Raw genomic sequence first — 20,678 nt, 5'->3', positions numbered from 1 at the left:
TATCTACTCTATGCGGTACTCTGCTGCCAACATCATGGATCTGTGCTCGAATGACTATTAAAGAGCCGACTCTTCAAGTCTTTGGACGGCATGCCCAACAATGTCTACACCCACTCTGCAGTTCTCGAACCTCTGTCTACCCGAGGATAACCCTGATCAAAGGGTCGAGGAGGAGATGCGATTTGACAGGACGACATTGGAGGAGAGAAAGATTATTGTGAGAGACATCATTGCATCGTTCGAGCCTCGAGACCTCCCTTCTGAATTGTTTTCGGACGAAACGTTACAGAGGATTACCGCCGAACAGGGTAATAGACGCAGCAGCGAATGGACGATCCACGACGACTTGAAAGCGAGTCTGATGCAATGGTGCTGTCACGACCCGGGTGGATGGACATTGCTCTGCCGCATGCATGGACCTGCTATTCGAGCTCTGAGTTTCGAGCAGAAGGTGGAAAGGCGCCTCGAAGAACAGTTCGAGACTTATGATGCGTTATATTCCGCCCCTCCGGGGTCGGTCAATTTGATCCGCGGGCGGGTGCTTGAAATATGCGATGGGATCCGGATGATTGTCGATGAGGTCGAGGCCGACATCAATATCAGAACCGGGAGTCAGTACAACGCCGCGAAAATCCTGCTCGATACATTCAGAAGGGTCTGCGGAAGATCTACCGACGTCCCCTTTGTCAGACGCAGCGGACGCCGGGAGGGTACAAGTGCCAGTGCAGGCGCAGACACAGTCCCGACCTTATACCAAGGACTGATTGGGGGCACCACCCCTTTCATTCTCGATGCGCTCGAGACGGTCCAAGAGAAATGGCCTAGGAGCCTTGGGACGGAGGAGGCGCGAACATTGATGCGCGGGATCAATGAGCTCCTGGTTGAGAACGGTGCTCCACGCGGCTACCTCAATCGATTCCGGGCTTTGATGCCGGAATAATGGGACAGCCGATACTGGAATGCACCGCCTGTCAGGTGGCAAACGAGTCCACGGGGGTGTTGCGAACATCATTCATCACTACATTATTGCTAAAGGCATCCAAGAAGCGACTACTATGGGCGGGCTGGTTGTCGTCTGCCTAGTGCAGTATCTGCAGCGGCGGCCTTGTATGTGTGATGCTCAGCTTCAAGGGTCGGCATTCGTCTCCTGTCCAGTTGATTTTCCCGTGGCGTTGATGGCACAGCATCTGGTGAAGATTGAGTGTATGTGGTTCGGGTTCTTGTCTTTGCTTTGTGTAGGTCTTCGGCTCACGCGCCTAGTTTGCGAAGGTCACAATCATGTTAGTGGATGACAATATCGCGGTGGCTCCTAGTACATACTTGCTCATGATATCAATCACTGCGCTCGGCTACAGTTGGGTGCCGGATGCTGCCGGTGAAATACCCACCGACTCTAGCTGCATCTCGTCGTCACAACGCGGGGTCGATGCTCACGGTCCTTGCACGCTCTCCTCATCTCGGATGCTCCAACATGAATCCGAGGTTCTCGTCCTCTGGTTTGCGGAGTTTGTGTTTGCCGTCGTTGGCACCCAGTTGGATATGCCTGTGTCAAGGACTCCACTGACTCGACATGCCCGAAGCTGGTAGTCGAGATTGACATCCGATCAACTGACCTGCACATTAGGGGATTGCCGCGCCACTGCTCGGTCGTCTGCCTGACTCTGTCGGCCCTACACAGCATAATTAAATGACACGACCGCAAGTGCTGCTCATTACCCCTCTTCGGCGGACGCGCCCGCTCGAGTCTTTGATCTTGTGCCAATACCGCAGTTCACCTTTGTCCTCTTCTGCTGACTCTTCTTGCACAACACCTGCGTGATCAGTTCCTTCTCATTTCGTTCTGTAAGAAATTCGCTTCCGTGTGCTCTCAACATGGGTTCCGTCGAGATTCCTTCCCGGCACAAGGCCTTGGTGTACGATAACCCCGGCAGCATCTCGACAAAGATCGAAGAGGTGGAGACACCCAAGCCTGGTGTCGGAGAGGTGTTGGTGAACTTGACTCACTCAGGAGGTAAGCACCTAAGCCGTCACTACGCTGGCGCCTTTAAAGGAGAGAAAGAAGCGCTGATATATCTCAGTCTGTCACTCGGTAAGTGCTTCACAGAGCTCTCTCGACAGACGACAGTACTTCTCACGTGGTCGTCTTCCTCCGAACAGGATATGGGGGTTATGTGCAATGCGTGGGCATGGCTTCCTGCGCCGACACAAAAAGGCCAAGTCGGCGGCCACGAGGGTGTCGGTACCGTCGCAGCACTGGGGACCGGCGTTGAATCCTTTGGCTTGAAAGTCGGCGATCGCGTGGGCATCAAGTGGCTGGCCTATGCGTGTGGAAATTGTCCGCCCTGCCTGGCGGGAGCCGATGCATCCTGCACCGCAGCCAAGATTTCAGGGTGTGTATACCGGAGCCTGACACCCCCAAGACCCTCATAGCCCCAGACGAGCACTGATCCTGACGTACTAGATACTATTATCCCGGAACCTTCCAACAATACGCCATTGCTCCAGCCCACTATGCCACTCCCATCCCGGATGGTGTACCCAGCGACTTAGCGGCTCCCCTGCTGTGCGGCGGTGTCACTGTCTACGCAGCGCTGAAGAAGCTGATCGAAGAGGGAGTTCGTCCCGGTGATTGGGTCGTTATTCCCGGAGGTGGCGGCGGGCTGGGCCATCTTGCCCTTCAGATAGGCTCTCGGGGCATGGGTTTCCGCATGATTGGAGTCGATATGGGCGAAAAAGAGAAGCTAGTCAAGGAGTGCGGTGCTGAAGCATTCCTCGACCTCTCCAAATATAGCCGCGACGACGAGGGCACCAAGAAGCTCGTGGACGACGTCAAGGGCATCACGGGAGGCGGCGCTTCGGGCGTCGTGGTTTGCACTGCCAACAACACCGCGTACGCCCAAGGGTTGTCCTTCCTCAAATTCCGAGGTGTCCTGGTCTGCGTCGGCGTCCCTGAAGGGCCATTGGTGCCAATTGCCACGGCCAACCCAGCGACAATGCTTGCCTCGGAGCTGAAGATTGTTGGCAGTGCAGTGGGCAACCGAAAAGACGCAATTGAGACATTGGATTTTGCGAAGAGGTGAGTTGCAATTCTCCCGCTGCCTTGCTGACGGACCTGCTTACACTGCCGCATAGGGGTATCGTCAAGACGCACTTCACGGTGGAACCAATGAGTAAACTGACCGAGACGTTTGAAAAGATGGACAAGGGCCAGTTACAGGGGAGAGTTGTTATTGATCTGAGCGGGTAGTATCGGACGCCTGCTGAATAAGTAGCTTTGTCTCTACCAAAACAAACAATCGAGAATCAGACCCAAGTGGTCGTACGTGGGCAAGTAGAGACCGCGTCCCCGAGGCTCGGCTTCAGCCTTTGCAGCCCCCAAATATAGACAGTTGCTCAGCTTTAGCTCGTGCTCGCATAGTAGTGTCCTGTTCACGCGATCATCAATACGCTAGCAGAAAGGCAATGAGCTTTCTGTTCCTGATGCGCGGGATCTTGGACGTCAGTGTGCGTTTAAGCGATGAATCCATACAACCAGCCGCCGTACGGATATCCACAGCAAACACCAGGGCCCCCGCAACCACCATGGCAAGCACCTCCACGACGACAAGGATGGGGAGACCCTAGGGTCTCAGGACAAGGACTGCAGAGTCCAATCTCTCCTGCCTACCCGAACATTCCTCCCTCCAACGCGTTCGGACCACCGCTTCCACCACCCCCACCGCCACCACTTCCTCAATCTCAATACCCTCCGCCGGCGCAGTTTGACACGTCGCAATGGGGAGTGAAATACAACCAAGGATTGGCGGCTACAGGTCAAGGTCAAGATCAAGATCAAGAGACGAAGCCTGCGCTACCACCTCGCCCGACATCAGCGACAGGCAGGCTCAGTCCGCAGCCTCACCAGCATAACCACTCTCAATCATACTCGGGATGGAACGACCCTTATCACACAAGCAATGCGGCGCCGCCTCCTCCACCGCCTCGTCCCGCCGAATACCAAGCCCATATACAGGCTGCGCATTATGGTCGGACGAGCACACCTCATCAAGAATACTCCCACCAACCTGCATCACATCACTACGATCCTGCTCCGCCGCAGCAAAATTCGTGGAATACACAACCGTCACAAACGACAGGGCCGACCTATTATCCTACAGCACCTCCTCCGCAACATCTGTCTGGAACGGTTGATGGGCCATTGGTGTCGCCAATAGAGCCAACCGGCAACTTCTGGGGAGCGCCGCATGGGCAACAGACTACAGCACAGGCTCAGAACATTTACAACGCTCCCCCTCACCAACTACATAACCAGCCTGCCAACACTCAGGTGCTAGGATTCGGAGGTCCCTCGGATTGGGAGCACTACGATCCAAATGCGCCGCCTTCAGACCAGACACCCACGAGTCCCCCTCCGAACCTTCTCTATCAGACACAGGGCCCTATTTCACCTCCACAGACCCACGCCACTCCAGCTCCTATACAGCAGACGCCGAAGCCAGACCCTGCTCGACCAAGCTATCCTGTAGAGATCGGTGCTCCAAGCCCAGTTACTCCTCGAAATGGGTCACAGGTTCCACCAACAGCCGCCAACTATGGTCGAACTTCACCGCAGTCAGCCGGGGACGGGAGACCGTCTTCTGCAGGTCGACAGCCCAGTGACATCTCCGCTCGATCGGACAGCCTGGACAGCGCAGGTAACATTGACAGCGTCATCCAAGCCTGGAACACGCCATTGAAGCCACGCCCCGTCCCAGATTCTACTCCGCGAACGGAATCGCGTGCATCAGCTCCGACGGTGGAACCAGGGCTTTCTTCGACCAGTGTAAAAGTAGTCGACCCCTACGCCGATCTGGAGCCCGAGTTCAAGGCATCGCTGAAGCGGTACGCCGTCATGCTCAGGAGAGAGGCAGCAGCCAAGACCGACGAAGAGAAATTTGATATCTTCCAGGGCTTCGTGACCAAAGAGCTCAGGCTTCGAAGCTTGCTATACGGGGTGGAGCTGAAGAAAAAGGTGGCCAAGGAGGTCAAGAAGGCCGCCAGCCTGGCCGACATCCAGGCTGTGCTGCCCAAGTCAGCCTTGCCTCCCGCTACCGCGAAACCAGATGATGTTGGCCAGCTCAATGATCCTATCACGAAGACTGTTGACCCGGTTCCTGCGCCTGCTTTGGCTGAACCAGCACCAACCCAGCCGTCAGTCGGCGTCCTGGGAGCTCTCGCACAGCCGGCCGTTATCCCGAAAGGACCCCCAACAATTGGAACCTCCAAACTTGCGTCGACCGTCCCGTCCCGCGCGCAGCAGGCTGCAGGTGCCCCACCCCTCGAGGATCGCCCCAAGTCGAAGGATGACGGCTACGTGATAGTCGCAGCGCCTGGTCAGGAGGAGGCATATAGTCCTGGCGGTCGACCTTTGGTGACAAAAGTCAAAGGCGGCGATGATGACGAGGCTTACAGTCCAGGTGGTCGGCCGCTCACGACCAGAGCCGCAACGACCTCATCGGCACGGCCGGCGGTTGGCACCATGATCCAGGAACATTTCCGTCAGACACCGCCAAACGCCTTGTCCCCCAGCAACGATGCCCCTATGGTTATTGAGGACTACATCACTCCTGAACCGACCTCACCAAGCATCAATGCGCCAATGATTGTTGCCGTTGAGCCGCCTATAGCTCAAGCTTCCCCAAGGCTAAATCAACGTAGCCAGAAGCCTATTGCGCCTATCAAATTCGAACCTTCGCGGCCCGTATATACCCCGTTCCGTTATAATGCAGGTGTCCAAGAAGAGAAAACGAAGGATTCTCCTCTGCGGCCTGCCGACCAGGCATATTCGTCACTCCGTCATTCACAGGCCGGGACTGGTCGCCTTCTTGCTCAGGACGCTGCCTTGCTGGCTCCCGTGAGGCCGTCTTCGAGCAGCGGTAGAAAGGAACACGAGGAGGCATTCATTGGCTTGATCAGGAAGCAGAGTATGGCTGTGAGACAAAACACGCCCGGACCTGCACCAGCACCACCACTACCACGTAGCATAACTCCAGGGGCCGTTAACAACAAGGCGACTGCCGCGGCGAAACCCGAGCCCCCACCGTTCATGAGAGTGGGCACACCGGCGGCACCTGCCCCCACATCACAGCAACCAGCAGACGTTGTCAAAGGCGCAGTGACAGCGTTACGCTCCCTTCTTCCGTCTTTGGATGACCTTCCCACCCCAATCGATTCGAGTGGCACCAACCCCAAGCTCAGGATTGTCAGGTCTAAAATCGACTCGGTCAAAGATCAATTCTCATTCATCCACGAGGCTGTGGTGGAATGGGACCGCACCAACCGCCTGGTCCGTAAAGAACAAGAAGCTGAACGACAACAGCGTCAAGGAGAGTCCGAAGCCCACATCGACGCCCTGTTCAACGACAATGAGATCGGGTACGCAGGTATCGGCGAGCTCGAAGCCGAATTCAAGCTCTCCGAGGCCGAAAAAAGATACCACGAAGACCAAGCCGAGCTGGAAAGCTTCACAAGCCAGGTCTTTGTGGTGGTCACGGAGAGACTGCAGAAGGAGATTGCCGAGCTGATGACCGCTTACACCATGGCCATTGACGTATTAGACCGCGAGAGCGTGGCCGTGAGTGGCTGCTTCAAGGCTCAGAATAGCGGCGACAAGAAGCCGATACGAATGACGGAAATCATGTCCTGCGTCTTGACGCTTTTCAACAAGATCGAAATCCGCCACCAAAAACTCGCCGAAGCACACGTGGAGAGGGAGCGGCGGAGAAAACATCTCGAACTGACCATCCTCTACACGAACGGAGACGTCCAAGGCGTGAAACGCCTCGAAAAGGAGTTTGCAGTGGCAGAAAAAATGGCCGTCCTGCACGAAGCCCGCGCCAAGGACGACCGCGCGAACAAGCTGATGGACACCTTTGATCGGGCCACCGTCCGCGGCCTAGGCGACAATCAAGTCTTTACTGACGAAGTCCTTTGCAGACTTGCCGAGCTGAAGAAAGCCGTAGACGCGCTGCCGGGCTCCTCTTCAGACGAGAGAGACGTGGCCACTGGCGCCACCGCTGCCGTAAGGGAGACCCTCTCGCTCGCGCACTCGACGCTCGACTCTGTCGTAACCGACTCGCGTCGTCTCCTCGCCCTCTCCAACGAAGGCGACATCCTCCTCAACGAGGCCGACTATAACCTTTCCGTCGCGGAGGCGAGGGTCGCGAACGCGGATGCGTCAGTGTATGCGAAGTTGCAGGACGAAAAGCAGAAGGAGGACAGCAAGCTGGTTGAGGAGATGAACGCGAGGACGGCGTCCGTGACGAAAGGGCCGGAAGAGGCGATCAGGCTCGTGAGGGATATACAGGCGACTGTGACAGGAGGAGGAGGAGAAGCAGGAGGCGGCGAGGGGGGCCACGAAGAACGCATCAAGCGCGCGCTAGAGGCCGCGAAGGCAAGGAACGCGAGTATTTCAGGAAGTGGGATGGGTGATGGGGCAGGAGTAGGGGCAGCGGCAGGGGCAGGAGTAGGAGGAATATGATTTTTTTTTTTGGATGTGCATGAGATCTACTCTGTACAGTAAGTTATAATTAATCTACCGGGGTTTGTGAAGTCTGTACGGAGTAGAGGTGTACAGGAGGACTATGATATGATTTTCTTCATGTACGTGGAATCTAACCTACTTACGAAGTTACTCCGTTACTGTACGGACTGGGTTGTATGTAACTTGTGGACGTGTACATGTATAGAGGGAGGACAGGAGGGATGGGTATATAGAACCATGGCGGGCATAAGATCGAAGTGATCAAGTTTGTTCAATTGCTGTATTGTAAATCTGTGGACAGGTATAGCATCGATGAATCTCCTACAGTAGGGTGGATCGGATATTGTAAGCTTAATATGGGGCGTGTGGACCGTCCATCGTGTGAAGCCCCCAAAAGACTGCATGCATGACTTTGCTGAGGCATAGTATCACTGCCCGTCCTACTTACCTCTCTACATAGTCGACCCACCCACCCACTTGATTCTTCAGCATGAGCTTCTGTGCCTGTCACACGCAAGGATTCGCCTCACCTCACCTCAAAGTAACTTTACCTCATTCAGAGCGACTTCACTTCAGAACCCGCACTCTAGTCATGAGGATCCCATCCAGTGCGTCGTCCCAGCTCTCTCTGTATCTCCCGTAGATGGTCTCCATGGTAGCTTCATCGCACAGATCCTCCATCACCTGTTCCCATTCCGATCCGGTGTTGGGTTCATTCCACAACCAAGCGGAAGAGCCGTTTCCATCTTTGGCCTCTACATCGGCGTCAGTAGGGAAATTCGCTGGCCGCGCCATGCCGATATCGACGAGCTTGCCCAACACGCCAGGCTCGTTGATCTGAGACTTCATCCAGCGCGCGTGGGCGTGGTTTTCGGCTTCAAGCTCCGCCACGAGGCTCTGGAGTTCTGAGAGGGATTCCTTGGTCACGGCCCCAAGGACGGCCTTGAGGGGCTTGCCACCTTTCTGCAACTTCCTCGAAACCCATGTGAGGAAGTGGGATATAGTTTGCAATTTCTCCAGTTCGGAGAAGCTAGTATGTAAGTCGTTCCACCAGGGGATGTACATTCCTGCAATTCTCGAGGCGTCCTTATCCTTACGACGGCTGTCCAGCTCGGATGTTATCGAGGACTTGATATGCGCGACGATATCGGGTAAGGACTTCGAGGCGCCGGAAATTCCTGGTTGACCTTCGCTGAGAAGAATGATGGCCTGTGCCATATTCGTGGCAGCGTCGAATGTCGACACTTCACTGCTGGTCATCTCCTTCTCAAGCTCTGTGGGCATGGATGTGTTGGCAGAAAATCGTTCGTAGAACTCTTTGATGTTCTTGTACGCTGCGCTTGCAGGGGTTGTGTGTGAGACCAGGTCTTGTTTGAGATAGGTGGTCACGTTGTCGCAAAGCACCATCGCGTTCACCCAACCCCCTTTCGGCTGGTTACCGCAGTGGCATGATTCCAACATCCGCCGGTCATCCTCGGAATAGCTGGGCATGTAGCTGTAATCTCTCTTGTCCACGAGTGCCTTTGAGGGATCCATGGGTGGCAGGACTGTGGCGTCGTCAAATTGCGGGCCGCGCCATCGCGACACTCTCCGTTCCTCGATGGCGCAAATTTGCTTGTTCATACTCCGTTCGATGTCGGATCGCATTTGCGCGCTATTGTAGATGTTCGAGTAGCTGTTGAAACGCAAACCTTCACGTATCCCTCGGACTAGAGCCATGTCCGCGTTTTCAAGGACTGTCACACCAGTCTCGGCAGCCAGAAGAGGTTCAAGATCGCCCGCCACGCCGTTAAAACCCGGATGCAAGGTGGATATCCTCGTCAAGATTAGATGACCGACTGTTTCCCATTGCATGTTCTTGATGCTGAGTTTGGTGAAGTTTTGCATGGCAAGCGAAAGTAGACCCAAATGAGCTTGAAGTCGAACAAGAAGGACTGTTAAAATATAATAGTCCTCAAATTTGGACCGCGCAATCTCCAGTATATTTGCAGCGACCAGGACCTGCTGGTGTTGGGGATCCTGAATTTGTAGGTGGAGGATGGCCAAGGCTGCAAGAAGAGCTGCTTCCGGACACGACGGTGGCTCGGCGATGGACAAATGGTATAGCTTCAGCGCCCTGTGTGCAAAAGCTAGCAGCTTTTGGTTGCGAGCATGTGGCGGTTCCGAGTCAGCAGCGGGTATCGAACTATAGACGACTTTCAGCGCGAACAGTTGAGCAAAATGCCCTTGCCTTTGTTGGACAATCCGCAGGAACTCATCCCAGTGTTGTTTATCCAGTCGTCGCAAGGCGTCCTTCAAGTCATCAAAGCAGAATGCTTTTTCCGAAAATGCCTCGGAGTATTCTCTGCATGTCTGCAGCAAAGCGTCTTGACCGATCTGGTCGCCTTGTTGCCTTTGTAGTAGGCTAAGCTTTGCGATATACGCTGAGCGGACAATCGGCCTAGTTGTGCAAATAGATTCGAGGAGGTCTTCAGACTGTTTTTGCAGGCTGTGTCGACGTCAGCACTGCCAGTTTCAGACTCCATCTCGCAGACTTACCTCTGATCTGTGGCATGAGATCGGGCCTTCAGCCATAGGTCCCAGACACGGTTGTCTGATTGTGATTCGGATTTCGCAAGCAGCTCCAGGCACACCTTCAGAGCTTCGTTCCAGTTCTCTGACGCTTCTAAGGATTCGAGCACCAAAGACAGCACAAGTTGCGGATCCTTGGCTCCCAGGCGAGATTCTATGCTCAGTGATCCGCCCAGTAGGAGCTTTATGGACTCCTGGACATGGCCTGTAGAGTTGAAGACCTGTACCAAGAGCGCAATCTCCTCAGGGTCTGAGATAGCCTTTGCCGACGACAAGGATGGCTCCTGCATCTAGATGAGCCCTCAATACTTCTCTTGATATTGCTGACATACCTCATCTTTGGGTATAGCCTCAGCAGCCTTTGAGATCATGCGGTACGCAAGCGTACCAAACAGCATACGTTCGTTCTCGGGAATGTCCTCTTGCTTATGTATTAGGTAGCACATAAGTATGTTCCAGAACTCATACTGCCGTTCCTTCGGGAATGAGTTTCGTAAACCCATGGTCGCCTGTCGAGTGGCCCCATGTCAGCCAAACGCCCTTCTCTTGTGTCGTTGATGATCTCTTCACACCTTTTGAGCACTGCGCCAGTTGCTGTCTGCTATTGCTTGGTTCAGCCATCTCGTGTAGAGATCTTTGTTATCTTTTCCAGCGGCAACCGCTCGTTCCCATAGCTTCGGAATCTCTTCGTGTAAGGAGAGGCTCTTCAGTGTCTTTTGCAGCTGATAGATGGCTTCCGAGTCCGTGATTGGGGGAGTTCGCTTGCAGAGATCAAGAACCTCCTGTCGTCCTCGGTCATGCTGGGCTTTGTCGGACTGGTGGACAAGGACCGAGGCTTTCACCGCCTAACCTTGTCAGCTTGAAATGCGAACCCGCGATGTGCTGTTAGAGTACCAGAAACCGATCAGACCTTTCTCCTTTCTTCGCCCATTTGTCGCACAATTGAAGTGCTTGCTTCCAGTTTTCGCTCGCCACTGCATCCTGAATCGGGCGTATCCTTCGCTCACTCACACTCAGATCCGACATGTTCGGGGCTCATCAGCCCTTGTTGTCAGCAAGTGGTGAGAGTGAGACGGTAAAAGAAAATGCGGGGAAATTTGTGGATGAGGCTGTCAATGATTTATTCATTCGCGCTATGGAAGGAACGGCGCAGTCGCCGGGTTACGAAATCTTTGTACAAAGTTCGGGCCGCAAATCTGCGTTCAATATTTTGAAAGGTTCATGAGTGGACGATAGCCTCAGCTCTGATTGCTCTGTCCTAGTTTTACAATCCTCGCAGCGCAGAAGTGACGCTCTTGCCACATCAACCACGATATAATTGCTTTTGCCATAGACTCCACGCTATGCGTTCTGTGCAGGGTATCGTTGTGCTGTGTATAAACCTGAGTAATCAACTCGGGGGGTTTCAGGAGGTTCGTCTCGGTCTTTTAGGAGAACCATGATCCTTTCTCGGCTTTTCGTCTTGCCGTCTGATAACCTTGTCAGTGTTCACGCCATGCTGTCTTGATGAAGTTCGCGTACCCATTCCTTCTTGCAATCGCGATAAGCCCTATATCGCAATCGCACCGTCAGCCTGCTGCTCAACTCCATCTATCATGCTTGACACTCGCACTGCCCCAATGGGCCGATCCGCAGTTCAGGTAGGCCGTACGCACTTGAAGTAATCTTGACACATGTCCCTGTCCCCGTTGTTCCGGTGCATGCACTTTATACTCTTATTTGCAAATTCCTGGCAAGGGTCGTAGTATTCAGAGCTGCGTTTCCTGCAGAGCATGCAGCTGTTCAGCATCCTGGAACGGGGACATGTATGGGGACGGGGCTGCCGTACGATTGAAACGTGGCTTTTGATTTCTCCCAAGTATCAGCCTGCGGATCTGAGCCAGCCATTTGCTGAGACTGCGCTGAAGTAGCCATGTCGTTGCTTGACGCACACACTTTGGGTTAATGGGTCTGCGCAGCTGCAGGTGCCTGAGATCATGCGAGGCAGGGATTAGTGCGCTAACTTCTTTGTGCCTAGATGCAAATCGAGCCGTTATCGATAAGCCTCCACCCCATCGTTTCTTGCTGCCCCTCCGTGTCCTCCGTGTCCTCCGTGCCCTCCAGTGACCTCCAATGACCTCCCTTGAGCGTTATCAGCTCCTTCCGAGAGGGGTGGACTACCTAGGTGCATTTGCCCGGAGCGCGTGCTGCCAGCACAAGTAACGGAGCTGGCGTCGACTCATTTCAGTGCATGGAATCCAATTCCACGTTCTTCATCAATGTTGTTTCTCTCGCATGATCTACACACCTGGCGGCTGAAGGAGGCACAATGATAGGGTAAAGCATTCCAGGTTGCCATGAACAAGGACTTGGAAGACGTAGCGCATTCCCTACTTGGTGCTCTGTCTGCCGCTTCGCCTCATCTTGGTCATCAAGTGCATTGATATCTGAGCAGTTCTTGATGGGATGATGCCGTGGTGATATGAAGACTTGCGTCAGAACGAAACCTTCAATGCGCCCGAAGGTTGAATCAATTGTCAAGGAGATCACAATCCATCCTACCAATGTTCCAACTCAAGATTTAGCTTCTAGAGGCAGTAACGACGAAGCATGTAATTGGCGGAAGCTATGCTGCTGGGAGGGTTTGTGATATCCGATACCATACCGTGTTTGGTGAATAGATCCATTCCTCACCGGCGGCGGGGTTGTCCATCTCTATAACTGCGAGAAGCGATGATGCATGTCCAGGACCCTTATCGTGTATTGAGCTCTTGCGCGGGCGTGCGTTGAATAATGGCAACCTCTTTTGGACTCCCACGAGTCACACCGACCCAGATTTCATTCACCTGGGGCCTGTGCAGCGGTTGCGGTACCCAATCTTAACACCTAACCGCCCCAGCCAACTTGAGCATCGCTGGCGATAGACGATGCCAACGTGCCAACGTGCCAGTGTGATGTCAAGATATCCGCCCTGCACTCCGGTATAGCGACAAAGAGGGGTATGCACCTCGAATCGGCTGGTCCATATATGCACACGCACATGTGAAAAAGATGGATTCGTTCGTAGCGGAGGGCGCACGGCGAACAAATGGAGTGGGCAACGGACAACGAGCGACGGGCAGTGATTTTAAGCCAAACTGAGCAACATTTTCCATCCATGACAAACGCCGGCGTTGTTCGTCTCTTGTTTGTCTCCACAAGCATAGCTCGGGCATCCCAGCTTCCATGAAGTGCAACTCCTCGCTTTACGAAGAGGTCGAGGCGCTCCACAAATGTTGAGCGGTCCAGATCAAGCCTTGTCACCGCAGGCCGATGATGGGAGTAGCTGATAAGAATGCGCGAAGTTCCGAACGAATTGTGAAGCCGAGGGCAGCTGCTCTCCTGCATCACAACGCCCTATTCACTCGCCTTCCATTATCCCTACTTTATGAAGTTACATGCCTGCTCCGATCTCATGAGCTAGTGACTGGTGGTGGGAGCACTCTTCGGTTCAACTCACCGTAATCCGTAGACAGCGCAGTGATATCCGACGGTTGGCGCTTCCCTTCGGAGCCCTCTTCGCAAACCACAAAACGCCTCACCTAGGAAGGCTTTCGGTTGCTGCCCGAGGCTAGGGGGTCTTTCTGATATATGACTGTCTTTCCCTGTGTGTATACACACTTAGTCATAGACTGTTTGGCGATATTGTTGTCCTTGACAGAGTCAGTCTGAGCGATTGCTCTGTTTGCTCTGTTTCCATTGAGCATACTGCACGCCACCACTACCACCTACTTACCATTTTGTACTTGCATTCAAGTATATAGTCAGTACCAGCAGTGATGGCTTCAGCAGACGTTCTTCTCCCTCAATCAGCTTCTTCTCTCGGTTCTGGTAAGAGGAAAAGGCCCGCATCCCTCCTGGACGACATGGCTCCCAAGACACCAAAAGCTCTCACGTTTGAGCCGGCGAAGCATCTCAACTTCCAAGCGCCCAACAAGATATGGACCATGGAGGAGATTGGGTTCGCAGATAAGGGTGTCTCACCTATTGCCGTCTCAGAACCCTTCCCTCTCTTCACAATAGAAGCCATCGAAGCAATGAGAGCGGAGGTACTCAGCAAGCCTGTGTGGGAGAACTGCAAGTATTCCAGCAATCTTGCGAAGTGCCAGCTGAGAGGGTTTGCTCCCGAGTGAGTTTGACCTTGTCAATGCTGCTTGGGCTATACTGATAAGATAATCAGATACGCCCCCTTCGTGTATGACGTCTGGCGCAGTCCTGAAGTACTCGCGATTGTGTCAAAAATTGCCGGTGTCGAGCTTGTACCGGCCCTGGACCTAGAGATTGCCCACATGAATATCTCCAGCAACAGCGAGGAACAGATCGAGACCGTCAAGCAGGCCCTTGCTGAGAGGTCTCATCGTGAAGCTGACGAAGGTGTCTCGGGTTGTCCCTGGGAAGACGACGAAGATGCCCAGCCCATCGTCGACTGGCATACAGACAGTTACCCTTTTGTCTGTGTCACCATGCTCAGTGACTGCACCAACATGATTGGAGGCGAAACAGCCTTACGGACGGGCACGGGGGACATCATGAAAGTTCGGGGACCAGGCATGGTAAGACCCGCGTCCAAATTTTGCAAACCTGTACACTGACAGGCCCAGGGCCATGCTGTCATCCTCCAGGGCCGATATATCGAACATCAAGCGATGCGAGTCCTTGGCACAACGGAGCGTATCTCAATGGTGACCTCATTCCGTCCCAAGTCTGCCTTCATAAAAGACGACACTGTTCTCACCACAGTCCGCCCGATTTCCGACCTGACCGAGCTCTACTCGCAGTATGCCGAGTATCGCTTCGAGATGTTGGAAGAACGCATCCGAGCACAACTGAAAGAGATACGAGAGCGCAGGCGCGCCCACCGGTTTGACACCAAGGCCACGAAGGCCTTCATCAGCGAACAGAAGACCTTCTTGGAATCCATGTTGAAGGAGCTGGTTGACGATGATATGGTCAAGGTCGGGATTATGGACGATGAAGAGAACCTCTTTAGCGAGGAATTGCTCAAAGAGCGACGCAAGAAGGCGAAATTGTAGGTTGATTGACGCAGCAGCCACAACCAGTGCATGAGCGTTGCACATTCGGTCTGAATGGCTTTCCTGCTGCGGCTGTTGCAGATCATACGTTGACACGACCTTGTTTTGGCTGCATGGCCAGGAGGCTTGCTTGGTTTGGGGTTTGGATTTTTAGATTTTCTTGGTTCAATTTGTCTTCAGGAAGATTGCTTGCTTCTGCTGGAACTCTAGTGCGTGCGAAAGTCTTGAGAGGATCTCGTCGTGGGATGGCGCGTAGATTGGCTGAACAGGTTGCTTACCTTCTACTCGAGTTATCCGAATCGATATTCATCCATGGTGGCTCCTCGCTCTGTTCTCATCATGGTGATAATGACAACCGCGCATAAACCGCTTTCCATGCGCGATGTGGCCATGTAATCCCAGTATTCCGTGTCCATCCACTGGGGAGATTGAGTGAGGATGGCCACGCTTGGCTGCGGTGTGTTTGATTCAAGCTTGAGCAAGGTGAAGTTCTGGTAGTTACACCTTAGATTTGCTCTTCCTCGGCTCACCTTCTACTCTTTGACACATTAGCAACTCTGCAATGTGGTCGTCGGAGATTGATTCAAAGAAGCTCCACGACTCTGGCGGACATGGCATGTTAACAACCGCTTCGCCTCAACCCCTCCCTGGTGTCTGCTGATAACCTTTCTTCGCTCTGGCAATGAGAAATCTGCACCTTTTTTCCCCGGTGCGGTCATCACTCGCTCTCCGGATCGTCTTCTCGTTGGGAAGGAACTTGAGTGGAAAGGAACCAGAAGAGAAGGAGAGACGAAACGAGAGGAGTGGCCGCTCAATGGAAAGGGCGCGGGCTGATTCGCAAAGCGCGGCCAAGTATTTCAACGACATCCGACATTGCAATTAGCTACTCAACAATTGAACTTGCGAGAACCATAAGGTTCCATTTTTTTAATGCGATATTGCATCAGCCATAGTGTACAAGGTCCCTAACAGGAAGGTTCGATCCGCGGTGACAGATTACGGGCTTGTTCGGGTAAGTCTACCGTGGTACCTTCAGGTAGGGATTGCGCATACAGTCGGGGACGTTCCAGGACGTGTCGAGAGTAAGACTAGGAACCTGACCAGGTTCGCCTGTTTACCTGCAGAAATCCAAGCCATGCTGTGCCTGATCTACATTTCTCTTGCAATCCCTATTTTCCCTCTGCGCAAGACAACGCAGTCACCGCCAAGAGATACCAGAACGCCCCTGCAAATGCTTGTCATCACTTGAATCTGTTGACTTCTCAGAAAGACCCCTTGCCTAATCTTGCCGGCCTTTGAGTAATCGTTTGGTGACCTTGTCCTTCTCGATGATGTAGACATGCGCACCCCAACCAGAGAGAGCGTCCCGGTCGACGGCATTTAGAAGTGCTTGTGAGATGGTTTCGAAGAGATCTTCTGGTTCCTGTGACTTCGATTAGCCTCGGCTTGCGCAAGACATCTGCACCGATATCCTTACCAAGTCTGGCTCCCATAATCCTTCACACGTTCCGAACAGCTGATCGCTCGCCGTGCCGGCCACAATGAAGTCTTTTGCGAAGTCGATACACCCAATACTGTCGAATCCGCAGATGAAGGGCTTCCCCGTGGTGTGATTGATACCTGCAAGTACCGGGGAGACAAACCAAGGGCCAAATCGTCTCTCGTACAGGCTGCTGCTTACAAGATTGGCCAGTGTCTGCGGTGAAATGTTGCGTTCTTCTCGTAGCCGATACATGTTGACTTTGTATCGGAAGGTGTCGCTGACAGTCTGTACATCCGTGGCCAGACCAGTAAGGCCCAGGAATACTGAGGGAGCATAGTTGAAGATCTTGGGGAAGTTGTTCGAGACAGTGAGGGCCTGGAGGCCGAGACGTAGATCGCAGGCTATGGCCACACAGTCTTTACCGACCATTGCGACACAGGCGCCGCCATCTGATGAAATGATTAGAGACAGCTCGTGTTTGGCTTATGGGGGAGCATACTGATATCGAACGGAGAGCTCTGTCCAATGTTAGTATTGACTCTCTTCCTGTCGCCATGATGGAAAGCTTACCATGACGGACTTTTTCAATAGAACAATCAAGACGAAGACGAAAAGAGGAGAAGGCAGGCGATTCCTAAGCACGAGATACGGTGGTCGGATAAGTGACAATGCTCCGGTGAAAGTAGATGCGCAGGCACGCCAGCAAACGCGTTCGCAGTTCGGGTGAGGCTCAAGACGGAGACCGGCCAAGGACCAATAGGCGGGCATCTTACCTAATCCCGCCAACCAGGAGCACTAGGAGCAATGACGCGGGCGTGCCTTGCCTGCAGGTGGGATGCTTTCTCGCCGCCTGCTTCTCCGCGTTTGATATATCAAATCAACATTATCGACCTCACCACACCAGAAAGTGATTCTAGACTATTCTATTTATCTTCTCACTCGCCCGCAACATAATACCGATATTGTCTCTCATATCCCTCCGTTTTCCACCAGCCACAAATCTAGGTGCGACCAAGACAGCCTGCTGTCACCCCGCCATACCTGGCTCCCACTTGAGCATTTGACATGGCCTCCCATGTTGTGGTCATCGATGCCACCGCTCGAAGAACGCAAATCAAGACAACCCCTGGGAAGCACCTGAGCGAGGTTCTCGAGGAGGCCTGCGCGAAGTTAGGTCTCAATGCTGCTCAGTACGGCTTAAAGTAAGTTTCCTTCTCAGCGTGAAGCCCCGGGAGTCAATTCTCTAACCATGTCTTTCTAGACACAATAATAAGCAAGTCGACCTTTCCAAACCACTCCGCCTTTCAGGTCTCTCATCTGGTGCGAAACTTGAGCTCGTCCAGCTATCCAAATCCGCCGGAGTTGTCTCGATAGCCCTTCAACTACCAGAATCGGAAGCAAGAGGTGTTCCCACTGCCAGACTCACGGACAAGTTTCCCAGTTCAACGACACTATGGCAGCTACTCAGAAAATTCGAGGCTGGAGTTGCTGGGAGTACAGACCCGCGGAACTTTACTGCTAGAGGAGTACCATCAACCACCCAGGGTAATTCGGGTGGGGGCAGATTATATTACGAACAGCCGGTAATTCAGATCATGAATAGAGAATTGGCATCCTTCACAGACCTACAAAAGTCATTAGCACAGTTGGGATTCAACACTGGTTCCGCATTGCTGAGGCTGAGTTTCCGCGCCACTCAGACTCCGCTCGAAGAGGCTATGGTCGAGATACAAGAGTACTTCACCTCTGTTGAGGGCGAAGGGCCAGCGGCTCCACCATCACAACCACAGACAACTGCTCCTGCAACGGAACCGCAGCCTGCAGCAGTCACAACGCAACCAGAATGGACGGAAGATTTCCCTTCGCAGCCAGCTCTTCAATCTCAGCCAGAAGAACCTGTCGCTTCTACCCCACTATCACCGACTGCCACATCAGCAACCGGTCGTCCGATCTCTGTATTCCGGCCCCCCACCGCATCTACACCCTCAGCCGCCCTAAGATCTCACAACGAAGCCGATTACACGCCAACAGTTGAACATGCACAAGTCCATCAGAAACTGCTCCAGCAGAATTCCAGGAATATCCGCCTGAAAACTGAAGCCGAGCTGACCGCTCAGGCTGAAGAGGAAGCTGCTAAATGGGCAGCAGTAAAGGATGTCGAGGTCAAAATCCGCTTTCCAGATCAAAGTACTGTTGTTACGCCCTTTAGCCAGCCGGACACTGCGGCAGACCTGTATAATTTTGTACGAGAGTGCCTGGAAGACCGATGGCGGTCGGAAGTGTTCCTACTCCGAAATCCAGGCATTAGAGGAAAGAACGAGTTCATTCCAGATGATAGTGGCAAGAGGCTGATTAGAGACCTCCAGCTCAAAGGCCGAGTGCTTTTGACGTTCGCCTGGGACGATCAGAAGGCCAGCGGTGGGGCGCGTAATACCAAGTCTGTTCTCAAGGAGGATTTGAGGAAGCGCGCCCAAGAACTGCAAGTACAAGACGTGACCATGGTCGATGTCGAGGAGAGAAAAGACCCTGGGGTCAAAATCAATGTGGGAAAGATGGACACCGGTGGTTCTGAAGACGGTGGCCAGTCCAAATCGAAGATGCCTAAGTGGTTAAAAGGCCTGAGCAAGAAATAGTGTTTATCTACAACGGGGATCAATTTGGCTTCGGTGCAAGTTCATGGTCGTGAGCATCGGGTGGATGGCACATATCAGCAACTCGGAAGCTCGTCACACGAGATGTTTTGGCTGACGATCGGGCCACAGGTCGGAATGTGGTGGTAGACCTGGAGATATTGACAAAATACGATACCCTTTACAGCGTTGACCACCGTCTACTCTATTTCGACATAAGCTTCCGTCTGAGTCGACTAATGCATCGGCTCGCCGAATCTGACAATGAGCTGTTCTCGTACACAGTAACAAGACTGAAGTCCTCGACATTATGTGTTCTTGTACTTGTAGCCGAACCGAAACCTGAGGTGAGCCTCACTTTGAAACCAAGGAATCTTCCCTCCGGAAAATTATCTCCGTCCAGAGGCCGGCACTAGCAGATCACCCGAAGAAACCCCGCCCACAATTGCATTTTCGCACATTGAGGGCAACCTGCGACCGTGAGAGACACACCACCCTCGAAGCGCATTTCCTAAGCCCAAATCTTTCGACCACCTCGACACAAAGCCGCCAAGATGCCATCCGAAGTCACGGACATCAAGCAATTCCTCGAAATCGCACGGAGAAAGGATGCCAAAGGTGCGCTCGGTTGCAACTCTTTCGTTACCCCTCTACAGTCCAAATGATCTGTGCTAGCCCAATGCCGCTCTGTTCGCTCTGGGTCCAGGAGCCAATGCTGATCTGCTCTTTATCGCTAGGCGCCCGCCTCAAGAAATCCACCAAGAGCAAGGATATCAAGTTGAAGCTCCGGGGCAAGCGGTTCCTTTACACGCTCATCCTCAAGGATTCGGACAAGGCCGATAAGATCAAGCAGAGCTTGCCGCCTAGTAAGTTCTGGGTGCTTTCCTATATGTTTTATTCGGTCATGCCGAGTTGGAGGCTGCGAGAGAGGGCGAAGAGAGGGCCTGTCATGCAGGTTGCGCGATCGAAGAGAAGGGCTCAATTCCGTGGAGGTAGAGGTTCGCAAGACTGGGGCAAGCGGTGGACCCAAAAAGAAAATGCAGTACAAGGCCCATGGCAAGGTGCTACCGGATCTGCGCCGGGGGATTTGCGTGTTCGAGCCCAGTGTTCTTGTGCTTGTGTCTCAAGTGCGATGCCTTAGGCCTCTGCACTGCTCTGGTTTTGACTTTGAGCACGAGGATTGCAATCGGTAACACCATGCTAACTTATCCCCTCCCCGTATAGCGATGGACTTCCAAGAGATCGGCAAGAAGAACAAGAAGCCTAAGAAGAACTGAGCTCTGGCGTTCTTTTCTGTTCCTCCGTCCCTCCCTTAGCCGTCACTCGGCCGACCGATCAACAAGACAACGGGGCGTGGTGTTTGTGAGGAAATTCGCCACGCGAACGGGTTCGGATGCTGTGTGAATACGATTCTATTGAAG

The 20,678-nt window shown here is 53.4% G+C and overlaps 8 protein-coding genes across 8 annotated transcripts; 6 read left to right on the top strand and 2 right to left on the bottom strand.

Moving 5' to 3' along the window:
- Positions 1 to 100: 100 nt before the first annotated feature.
- A1O7_01654 (uncharacterized protein) lies at positions 101 to 940 on the top strand (the record flags this gene model as incomplete). Its single annotated transcript, XM_007755690.1, has 1 exon — positions 101 to 940. The coding sequence occupies one exon, from the start codon at positions 101 to 103 to the stop codon at positions 938 to 940; it is 840 nt and encodes a 279-aa protein (XP_007753880.1).
- A 932-nt stretch (positions 941 to 1,872) lies between these two features.
- Positions 1,873 to 3,247, top strand: A1O7_01653 (alcohol dehydrogenase; the record flags this gene model as incomplete). The annotated part of the gene is made up of 5 exons (XM_007755689.1): positions 1,873 to 2,011; positions 2,079 to 2,089; positions 2,158 to 2,390; positions 2,462 to 3,076; positions 3,133 to 3,247. 5 exons carry the CDS (start codon positions 1,873 to 1,875, stop codon positions 3,245 to 3,247), a joined length of 1,113 nt encoding a protein of 370 aa, XP_007753879.1.
- A 270-nt stretch (positions 3,248 to 3,517) lies between these two features.
- On the top strand, positions 3,518 to 7,519 carry A1O7_01652 (uncharacterized protein; the record flags this gene model as incomplete). Its single annotated transcript, XM_007755688.1, has 1 exon — positions 3,518 to 7,519. The coding sequence occupies one exon, from the start codon at positions 3,518 to 3,520 to the stop codon at positions 7,517 to 7,519; it is 4,002 nt and encodes a 1,333-aa protein (XP_007753878.1).
- Positions 7,520 to 8,089: 570 nt separating this feature from the next.
- Positions 8,090 to 11,119, bottom strand: A1O7_01651 (uncharacterized protein; the record flags this gene model as incomplete). The annotated part of the gene is made up of 5 exons (XM_007755687.1): positions 8,090 to 10,010; positions 10,061 to 10,377; positions 10,426 to 10,602; positions 10,666 to 10,938; positions 10,988 to 11,119. 5 exons carry the CDS (start codon positions 11,117 to 11,119, stop codon positions 8,090 to 8,092), a joined length of 2,820 nt encoding a protein of 939 aa, XP_007753877.1.
- Positions 11,120 to 13,977: 2,858 nt separating this feature from the next.
- A1O7_01650 (uncharacterized protein) lies at positions 13,978 to 15,144 on the top strand (the record flags this gene model as incomplete). Its single annotated transcript, XM_007755686.1, has 3 exons — positions 13,978 to 14,240; positions 14,292 to 14,664; positions 14,713 to 15,144. The coding sequence occupies 3 exons, from the start codon at positions 13,978 to 13,980 to the stop codon at positions 15,142 to 15,144; spliced, it is 1,068 nt and encodes a 355-aa protein (XP_007753876.1).
- A 1,279-nt stretch (positions 15,145 to 16,423) lies between these two features.
- A1O7_01649 (proteasome component PUP3) lies at positions 16,424 to 17,056 on the bottom strand (the record flags this gene model as incomplete). The annotated part of the gene is made up of 2 exons (XM_007755685.1): positions 16,424 to 16,567; positions 16,622 to 17,056. The coding sequence occupies 2 exons, from the start codon at positions 17,054 to 17,056 to the stop codon at positions 16,424 to 16,426; spliced, it is 579 nt and encodes a 192-aa protein (XP_007753875.1).
- A 636-nt stretch (positions 17,057 to 17,692) lies between these two features.
- Positions 17,693 to 19,260, top strand: A1O7_01648 (uncharacterized protein; the record flags this gene model as incomplete). The annotated part of the gene is made up of 2 exons (XM_007755684.1): positions 17,693 to 17,829; positions 17,889 to 19,260. 2 exons carry the CDS (start codon positions 17,693 to 17,695, stop codon positions 19,258 to 19,260), a joined length of 1,509 nt encoding a protein of 502 aa, XP_007753874.1.
- A 551-nt stretch (positions 19,261 to 19,811) lies between these two features.
- Positions 19,812 to 20,253, top strand: A1O7_01647 (ribosomal protein L38e; the record flags this gene model as incomplete). Its single annotated transcript, XM_007755683.1, has 3 exons — positions 19,812 to 19,875; positions 19,995 to 20,123; positions 20,213 to 20,253. 3 exons carry the CDS (start codon positions 19,812 to 19,814, stop codon positions 20,251 to 20,253), a joined length of 234 nt encoding a protein of 77 aa, XP_007753873.1.
- Positions 20,254 to 20,678: the final 425 nt, after the last annotated feature.

Source organism: Cladophialophora yegresii, assembly GCF_000585515.1.
Source record: "Cladophialophora yegresii CBS 114405 chromosome Unknown aczIN-supercont1.1, whole genome shotgun sequence".
NCBI lineage: Eukaryota > Fungi > Ascomycota > Eurotiomycetes > Chaetothyriales > Herpotrichiellaceae > Cladophialophora > Cladophialophora yegresii.
This window is presented reverse-complemented; position numbering and strand designations above follow the sequence as displayed.